The 10,035-nt window shown below is 58.5% G+C and overlaps 1 protein-coding gene across 1 annotated transcript; it reads right to left on the bottom strand.

Annotated features, from left to right (window-relative positions):
* Positions 1-1,327: 1,327 nt before the first annotated feature.
* Positions 1,328-7,985, bottom strand: LOC134132266 (uncharacterized). Its single transcript, XM_062563896.1, is given in 4 exon segments — positions 1,328-1,693; positions 1,696-2,933; positions 2,935-3,275; positions 6,957-7,985. Coding segments are annotated over 4 exon segments (2,796 nt in total). The 3' UTR covers positions 1,328-1,505.
* Between the last annotated feature and the right edge of the window lie 2,050 nt (positions 7,986-10,035).

The raw sequence follows: 10,035 nt of genomic DNA, 5'->3' as shown, positions 1-10,035 counted from the left end.
GATGTGAGGTCACAGCGTGACGCATATCGTCACGCCAACGCTCAGTGGGAGGGCCTTCTGGACAGTGCAGGCACGGATGAATATCTTTGGGTTACTTAACGTAACCTTGGTTCTTTGATAACAGAGTGAGGTGTTTCACTATGGGAATCGTCTCGGCGTGACCAACTAAGGAAGCTCCAATGACACCACGTCTGTCAGTGACAGACAGGTCGAACTGTGCGGGGGCCCCGCCCCCTCATGTTACCACAGTCGACCGTCCCTCGCAAATCATTCTAGAACGATTTCTTTCTGTGTTAATGCAAGGAGGGATGTGTGGTGAAACACCTCACTCTGTTATCAAAGAACCAAGGTTACGTTAAGTAACCCAAAGTTCTTTTTCTAACTTCGTTCGGTGTTTCACTATGGGAGATATAGACCGCTCCCGTATTGCATGCCAGTCCCGAAGCCACAATTTGTTTAGTCCGGTAATGACCATCACAGGGACTCTGGCGCGTTGGCCTCTAGCACAGCGTGTGCTAAGGACGGCCCTGAGACATCTAGCCTGTAAAACCTTACAAAAGTGTGAGGTGTAGACCAGCTTGCTGCTGCACAAATCTCCTGCACTGGGATCCCCTTGAACAGGGCCCATGAGGTGGCCATACTCCTTGTAGAATGAGCCCTCAAACCCTGGGGGGGCTGCAAACCCCTACAACTATAGGCTAGAGATATGGCCTCCACAATCCAGTGGGACAGCCTCTGGCGTGACAATGGCTTTCCTTTGTGAGAATTGGCCCAGGACACGAACAGCTGATCTGCTTTTCTGAAGCCTGCTGATCTACTCACATACACATGTAGTGCTCGCACCGGACACAAGGTGTTAAGTCTTTGTTCCTCTGAGGAGGAAAAAGGAGGAGGGTGAAAAGCTGAAAGCTCCACCGTGGGACACTTGTACGTTGCCTCCACCACCTTAGGCACAAACGCCGGGTTGGGCCGCATGCAAACCCTAGTGAGCCCTGGAGCAAACTGTAAGCAGGAAGGGCGAACGGATAAAGCCTGTAAGTCACTCACACGCTTTGCTGTGGTTAAAGCCAAGAGCAAGGCTGTCTTAAGTGAAATAAATTTCATCTCCGCTGCCTCCATTGGCTCAAACGGGTGTTGAGAGAGGGCCTCCAACACCACCAATAGATCCCACAGAGGAACCAGGGGCCTGGAGACGGGGAGCTTGCGGCGAGCACCTTTCATGAAACGACATACTAAAAGGTGCTGCCCCACCGTCCTTTCACCAAAGCCCAAATGACAGGCTGAGATATACAAATATACTTTAATAGTAGAAAAAGCTTTGCCCTTGTCTACTAAATCCTGCAGAAAGCATAGCAGGTTGACCACCGAACACTGGAAAGGAATGATGTGCCTAAGACGGCACCATTCCTCAAAAACCCGCCATTTACCACTGTAAAGGGAGCGTGTGGAGGCGGCTCTTGCACTCTGAATGGTGTCAATGACCCGTTCAGGCAGGCCTGTTGCGTTCAGGTTCCACCTCTCACCGGCCAAGCCCAGAGCGCTATTCGGTCTGGGTGAGGGTGGTAGATCTCCCCGCCAGCCTGGGACAGAAGGTCCCTGCGTATGGGCAGAGGCCACGGCTCGTCCGTCAAGAGCTGTATTATTTCTGCCACCCAATGTTTGGACGGCCACCGCGGCGCTATCAGGATTATTAGCCCTGCTCTCGTACCCTGTCTAGAGTGGGGGAGATCAGGCTGAGCGGGGGGAATGCATAGAGCAGCACGTTTGGCCACGAGTGGGCCAGCGCATCCATCCCCAGTGGTGCGTTCGCGTCTGCCAGGGAGAAAAACAGTGGACATTGGGTGTTTTCCCGCGAGGCGAAGAGATCTACGTCTGCTTGGCCGTATTTCTGCCAGACTTGCTTCACCACTTGAGGGTGAAGAGCCCACTCTCCGTACAGAGGGTTCCCTCGGGACAGAAGATCTGCACCTCTGTTCAGCACCCCTGGAACGTGTGTGGCTCGAAGAGACAGGAGCTTGGTGCTGCTCCACAGGATTAGCTTTCGAGCTAACTTGTGCAACTGCAGTGAGCGAGTGCCGCCTTGGCGGTTGATGTACGCCACGACGGTGGTGTTGTCTGTTTTTACCAGGACGTGGCGTCCCTGGAGAAATGTCAGAAAATGTTTTAGTGCATAAAACACTGCCCAGAGTTCCAAGGTGTTTATGTGACTCTGAGCCAGCCTCGGGTCCCAGGTTCCATTCACCGTCCTGCCCAACATGGTTGCTCCCCACCCTGATAGGGAAGCATCCGTTGTCAAGGTTACCCTGGATGACACCGCCCCCAGCGGGACACCTGACTCGAGAGCTGTCACGTCCTCCCACGGGCGGAGCGCAGCCACGCACGACGGTAACACTTTCACTCTGCGGTTGAGGTGACGGCGCGGGCACAGGCGCAATGCCGCGACCCAGCGCTGAAAATCCCTCATCCGTAGAAGCCCCAAATGTACCACAGATATCACTGACGCCATCAAGCCGAGTAGGCGAAGGCATAGTCTGAACGGCACCGCTCTCCCAAGCCGGAAGAGGGAGAGGCACTGCGTGAGGGACGCTACTCTCGCCTCCGTCAGCGTGACGCGATAGGAGACGGAGTTTATGTTGAGACCCAAGTAATCTGTACACTGCGCCGGTTCGACTCGACTCTTTGTCCAGTTTATATTGAACCCCAGATCCGTGAGATGATTTATCACCGTAGCGGAATCTCTGACCGCCTGCTCCCGTGACTGGGAGCATATCAGATAATCGTCTATGTACGCGAAAATCCTGATGCCGCTGCTCCGTAACGGAGCCAAAGCGGCTTCCACACACCTGCTGAACACCCGCGGGGCTAATGAGAGCCCGAATGGGATGGCTTGGTACTCGTAGGCTTTGCCCTGATAAGCAAACCTGAGAAATCGAAGAGTCTGAGAGATCTAAAATGGGACGGAGGGAAGTGCTCCCCTTTTTTGGGATGAGGAAGTAGCGGGAGTAAAAACCCCGCTGCGCTTCCTCGCTCGGGACAGCTCTGATCGCCTGTTTGTTCAACAGCGATGTTATTTCGCCCTCTAGGACTCGAGCTGAATCGCCCTTGGCTACTGAAACTAACACCCCGTTGAATCTGGGTGGCTTCATAGCGAATTGTAGTCTGTACCCCTGAGAAATAGTGGACAAGACCCACGGATGTACTGCGCATGCGCGCCACCGTTCTGCCCGTCGAGTGAGTGGGCTGGACGCACCGTAGGGTGACGTCACTTCCCTTACCTGGAGAACGCGGCCTCCCCTCAGTGGAGCGTGAGCTCCCCCTGATGGGATTATGGGGCCATGACATTGATTTGTTTTTATAATGTTTTTCGCCCTCGGCCTTCGGCCTGGCTGCGAAAACACAAACTTTATTTCTTTGTTTGAGGGGGGTAGAAGTGCTTGGTGACACTGCTGTAGCCGTCTCTGGCTCTATCGGTTGCCGGGTTCTGTGGAATGAGGGCACGGACACTCGTTGTATTGCGTAACTCGTCTTTATTCGTCTTATTTATACAGCGTTGTCTGCTTGCTGTCGGCGCTCCAGCCCGCTCTGCCCCCGGGTCCTCGCTCTGCTCACTGTTTTAATGGGAACACACACAATTATCCTGATGCGGCCCAGCTGCGCTAATTAACCCCGGCAGTGTTCCCCGAACCACTCCCCCGTTCTCAACCCCTGCCGCCGCGCTAACCACACCCCGCCACCACATACCCCCACCGCCCGACTTAGGCCGGGGAGCCATCCGGCCGAACCGACTCCCCCCCCTCTCCCTCCTGCGGGCGAGAGAGGAAGTCCGCCACGACCATCTGTGCCCCCGGCCTATGGACCACTTTGAAGTTAAAGGGCTGTAGAGCCAGATACCACCGAGTGATCCGGGCGTTTGTATCCTTCATGCGGTGGAGCCATTGGAGCGGGGCGTGGTCCGAACAGAGGGTGAATTGGCGTCCCAGGAGGTAATACCGCAGGGAGTCGACCGCCCACCGGATGGCCAGGCACTCCTTCTCCACTGTACTGTACCTGGCCTCCCTCTCTGATAGCTTCCGGCTGATGTAGAGGACCGGGCGGTCCACCCCCTGCACCTGCTGGGACAAAACGGCCCCCAGCCCCCTGCTCGACGCGTCCGTCTGCAAGACAAAAGGGAGAGAGAAGTTAGGTGTGTGGAGTAGTGGTTCCCCGCAGAGAGCGTGTTTCACTGCCTCAACCGCCCACTGGCACCGCTCCGTCCACTGGACCGGATCTGAGGCACCTTTCCGGGTCAGGTCAGTTAAGGGGCTGGTCAGCGCCGCAAAGCCCGGGATGAACCTCCTGTAGTAGCCCGCCAGCCCCAAAAACCGCCTCACCTCCTTTTTCGTCTTGGGCCGCGGGCAGGCCGCGATGGCTGCCGTCTTGTCCACCTGAGGGCGCACCTGCCCACCGCCCAAGTGGTACCCCAGATACCGTACCTCCCTCCGCCCAACTGCACACTTCCCCGGGTTGGCGGTAAGCCCGGCCTGCCTCAGGGACTCCAGCACCGCGCCCACCCGCCGCACGTGCTCCGCCCACGTGGTGCTGTATATGATGACGTCGTCCAGGTAGGCGGCAGCATAGGCAGCATGCGGACGCAGCACCCGGTCCATGAGGCGTTGGAAAGTGGCCGGTGCCCCGAACAGCCCGAAGGGAAGCGTGGTGAATTGGTATAACCCAAACGGAGTGGAGAATGCCGTTTTTTCCTTGGACTCTGGCGACAAGGGAATCTGCCAGTAGCCCTTGGTTAAATCCAGTGTCGTAAAAAAACGCGCGGTGCCCAGTCGGTCCAGGAGTTCGTCGACCCGGGGCATCGGGTACGCATCAAACCGTGACACAGCGTTCACCCTGCGATAGTCCACACAGAACCTTATGGAGCCATCCTTCTTGGTGACCAGAACAATGGGGCTGCACCAGGCGCTGTTGGACTCCTCTATTACTCCCATCGCCAGCATAGCAGCCAATTCCCTCTGAACAATTTTCCGCTTCTGTTCAGGTAACCGGTAGGGCCTCGATCGCACCGTCACGCCCGGTGACGTCTCAATGTGGTGCGCTATGAGCTCCGTGCGACCTGGCAGGAGGGAGAACACATCATTAAATCGGTCTTGCAACTGGGCTATGTCTGTTTTCTGGGCCGCCGAGAGCTGGGCGTCGAAATGGAGCCGGGTCGGATTGGTGGACTTTGGGACCTCGGGCCCCAGCTCCTCTCTCTCAGTTACTGCAGACACCAGGAAAACAGACTCCGCCTCCCTCCATAATTTGAGGAGGTTGAGGTGGTAGATCTGTGTAGCTCCACCCCTGTCAGGCCGCGCCACCTCGTAGTCGACGTCCCCGACCCGCCGTGTGACCACAAAGGGCCCTTGCCACTTGGCGAGTAGTTTTGAGCTGGAAGAAGGGAGCAATACAAGTACTTTTTCTCCCGGTGAAAATTGTCTTAGCTTGGCCCCTCTGTTGTACAGTCGCTGTTGACGCTCCTGGGCCTGGAGCAAATTCTCCCGTGACAACTCACCCAGTGTGTGGAGTTTGGCTCGCAGGTCCAGGACGTGCTGAATCTCGCTCTTACCGGGGCTCGGACCCTCCTCCCAGTGTTCCTTAAGTAGGTCGAGCACCCCCCGTGGTTTCCTGCCAAAAAGCAGCTCAAAGGGAGAAAATCCCGTGGAGGCCTGGGGAACCTCCCGTACTGCAAACAACAGAGGATCAAGCCATTTATCCCAATTACGTTCATCGTCGTGAATGAATTTACGAATCATGGATTTCAGTGTTTTATTCAGCCGTTCCACCAGCCCGTCGGTCTGGGGATGATAAACACTGGTCCGAACCGACTTAACCCCCAATAATTCGTAAAGTTCCCGCAGTGTGCGTGACATGAACGAGGTGCCCTGGTCAGTCAGAATCTCTTTCGGGATTCCGACTCGGGAGATGACCTGAAACAGTGCCTGCGCGACGCTCTTTGCAGAGATGTTGCGCAACGGCACTGCCTCGGGATATCGTGTTGCGTAATCCACCAGAACTAACACAAAGCGATATCCCCGTGCGCTCCGGTGAAATGGCCCGATGAGGTCCATGCCTAAGCGTTCGAACGGCGCCTCCATTAACGGGAGTGGCCGTAACGGCGCTCTCGGAATGGCCGGCTGATTCACCAGCTGACACTGCGGGCAGGACGCGCACCATCGGCGCACATCCGCCCAGATGCCGGGCCAGTAAAATCGGGCCATTATCCGGTCCATAGTTTTGTCACTACCCATGTGGCCGGCCATCGGGTTATAGTGAGCCGCCTGGAAAATGATTTCCCGACGGCTTTTCGGCACCACCAACTGAGTGTTCTCCTGCCCCGTTTGAGTGTCACGGCTCACTCTGTATAGTCTGTCCCTAATCAATGAAAAGTGCGGGTAGGATAATGCTGCGTCAGGGCGCACCCGTTGACCATCAATTCGTATCACTTGGTCGAAGGCAAAGCGTAGAGTGTCATCCCGAGACTGTTCCAGTGGAAAATCTTCCATGGAGCGTAGCTCGGGAGCCGGCGGAGTCTCCGTAGGAGGCCCCGTCGGTTCCCCCCCCCTGTCTGCAGTGTCGGACAACCTCGCGTCACCGCTGAGCACAGCACACATCCCGCATGTCCCTGCTGACCGTGAACGCACCCCCGCACACTGCCCCGCTAATCTATCAAACCCCGCCCAATCTGTTCCCAAGATTAGGGGGTGCATAAGGCGGGAGCTAACCGCTGCCTTTACTCTATGCTTTTTGCCCCTAAATCTAATCTCTACTGGCACCACTGGGTAGTCGTGAATATCCCCATGCACACATTTAATCCTCACCCGTGATGCCTCCACCAATGCCCCGGGCCGAACCAGCCTCTGGTGGATCATGGACTGCATGCAGCCCGAATCCACCAACGCCTGGTGTATACCCCCCTGGATCCTTACCGGAACGCAGTACGTCTCTCCTGGGCCGGGGGAGGGTGTTGGAGGCCCGGCAACCCGCACCGACTGGCCCACCTCCATCAGCGGGCACTCCCGGCGATGGTGTCCGGGCAGCCCGCACCTCCAACACTCCTGCCCTGACGATTGAGGCGCTCTCGGCGGGTCGGGAAGGCTGCCGGGTCCGGCCGGGCCCGGGGCCTCGGAAACCCGGGACGGGGTTGATGGTTGCGGGGCCTGCGCCCCGGTCTGCTGCGGGCCCCTCCTTCGCGGCGCCGGGACCGGCCGGGCGATCGCCGGAGGTCGGGCGTCCTCCCTCTGCCAGCCGGGGTGGACCGCCAGGTGGTCCTCGGCTAGGGTGACGGCGGCCTCCAGGGTCGCCGGCCGGTGATAGCGGACCCACGCCGCCGTCCGGGGCGGCAAACCCTCCAGGAGCTGCTCCGTCACCACCTTCTCAACCACCGCCGGCGCTCCCCCCGCGCCCCCTGGCTGCAGCCACCTGTTAGCCGAGTCCCTCAGGCGTTGCGCGAACGCGAACGGGCGGTCCCCCGGGGAGAGCCTCGCCTCTCGGAAGGCCCGCCGATGATCTTCAGGGGACAACCCTACCCGGTCCACGATGGCTCTTTTCACCTCCGCATACGTGTGCCGGGCCCCGGGAGGAAGGCTGAGGGCTGCCATCTGCGCCTCCCCGGTTAGGAGTGGCAACAGGCGGATCGCCCACTCCTCCGCCGGCCAGCCGCACGACCCCGCCATCGCCTCGAACATCTCCAGGTATGCCTGGACGTCGTCTGTGGCCGTCATTTTGTGGACCACCAGCCCCGCGTACGCTGAGGAGCCCGGCGCCGGAGGGGCAGCAGCTGGCCGGGCTGCCAGTTGTTCTAGCGCGCGGGTCTGCCGGTCCGCCTGCGCTTGCAGCGCCCCCATGAAGTGCCGGTTGGCCTCTGCTTGGTCCCGCTGCATGGCCGCGATCTCCGCCAGCATCTGCCCCAGCGCGATTACCGGCTGCGCCGCCCCCTCGCCGTGCTGTCCGTCCATGCCCTGGTTGTCCCCTGGTCAGGCGCCACTGTGGCCGTCTCTGGCTCTATCGGTTGCCGGGTTCTGTGGAATGAGGGCACGGACACTCGTTGTATTGCGTAACTCGTCTTTATTCGTCTTATTTATACAGCGTTGTCTGCTTGCTGTCGGCGCTCCAGCCCGCTCTGCCCCCGGGTCCTCGCTCTGCTCACTGTTTTAATGGGAACACACACAATTATCCTGATGCGGCCCAGCTGCGCTAATTAACCCCGGCAGTGTTCCCCGAACCACTCCCCCGTTCTCAACCCCTGCCGCCGCGCTAACCACACCCCGCCACCACAACTGCGTTACCTGCTGCCCCCGATACTGCCTCCCTTGAACGTGAGGGGGGAGAAACACCAAAAGATCCTCTGGAGAACAGTAAACCACCAGGGAATTTGGAACACAAACTCGGGGGGTTTTTCTCACCTCGACCTCCCTTCTTTTCTTTGAAGGTGGAGGGGAGGGAAAAGCAAGGCCGGTTAGGACGTGCGCTTCTTCTTCCCTTCCCCGGGGTGGGAGGGGCGGTTCTTTGCTGCTGTGGCTGCAAAGGAGTGTTTGCCCCATGGTTTGGGGTTTTCCACTCGAGGCTGCTGGACCGTCTGCTGACTCGCTGCCTGTCTGTGCGGTCTGGCACCTCCCCGTGCCCCTCTCACAGCTGCGGCTGCAGCTGCAAAACCAGCCCTGGGCACCTGCGGGGTGCGAGGGACGTGCCTTCGGGGCAAACAGAGGTCGAAGGCTTCGCCCTCTTGTTTTCTGAGGGTGCTGGCCTCCCGCATCTTTTCAAGTGCAGGGCCAAACAAACCCTTAGCTGGGTCATAAGCAGCATCCATTACCTCTGCCTTCTGGACATCGCTGAGGCCGGAAAGATTCAGCCATAGGGCCCTCTCACCTGAGACCGCAAGGCCCATTACACGGCCGCAGCCCTGCACCGCACCTCGTGATGAGCGGAGGATGAGATCGTTCACAACGCAAATCTCATCCCACAGGGCCGGGTTTGGTGCCCCAGAGTCCAGTTGTCTGCCCATCTCCTCTAAGATCTCTCCCTGATACGCCGACAGCAAAGTCACCGCGTTTAGCGAACACACTGACTGTGCCGCATAGCGGTACATTCTCTGTAAAACAGAGGCGGTGAGGCGCTCTGTTTTATTAGGCAGGGTGATGTTAGAGGAAGCTGAGAGAGAGCGGCGGTTTGGGTGGAGGTGGTAAGCCACTGAAGGTTCTAGGCCCAGCTCTCCCATCCCATCAACTTCTAGTTTTGAGTAGCCCTTGGTGGGGAGCTTACTCTTGAACGGGCTGGACCAGTACCTGCCCATTTCCTTCATGCAGATGGGGACGGCTGGCAGAAGTTGTTTAGACGGCGGTAGGGTAGGCGGCAGCCTTTTACCGTCGTATAGGTCTCTTTCCCCCCCTGTAGCATCCTGGGCTGCAGGCCATTGTATGCCCAATTTTGACGCGGCCCGTTTGCAGACCTCATACAGATTGTTGTCCACAGGGGGGACAACATCAGATGCACTGGGGGGTCTGGGTGGTTCGACAGGAAAGGTGGAGTCATCCTCCTCCTCTTCCATGTCGTCCACGTCAAGGAGGTCAGAGTTGGCATCGCCCTCTGCGTCCTCATCACCCGGCTCCAGTTCGAGCAGTTCCTCGAAAAGTGGAGGCATTTCCGGGGACTCAGCATCCATCATGTCCGCCCAGCTCGAAGAAGCTCGCGGCAGGCGGGTGCTGGTTGAGGCTTTTGGGGCAGTTCCAGACAGGCACGGGTCCTGCTTTGAGGATGCCGCCACTCTCAGCCTTCTCTCCCGAACCTTCTCCGGCATTGGCGCACAGTGCAGACACGACTGCGGGTCCGCCAAAGCCGCCTGGGCGTGTTTAGCGCCCATGCAAGCTATGCACATCGGATGAGGGTCCCTGCCCGAGATGGATGCCCCGCATGACGCAGGGCACGGGCGGGATGCAGCCTCTTTGGCCTTCGGCTCTGACCCTTTGGCGGGGGTAGTGGCCGACATAGCAACTGAGAAGAGAGAGGAAT

Source organism: Pungitius pungitius, chromosome 8 (genome assembly GCF_949316345.1).
Source record: "Pungitius pungitius chromosome 8, fPunPun2.1, whole genome shotgun sequence".
In the NCBI taxonomy this organism is placed as follows: domain Eukaryota; kingdom Metazoa; phylum Chordata; class Actinopteri; order Perciformes; family Gasterosteidae; genus Pungitius; species Pungitius pungitius.
This window is presented reverse-complemented; position numbering and strand designations above follow the sequence as displayed.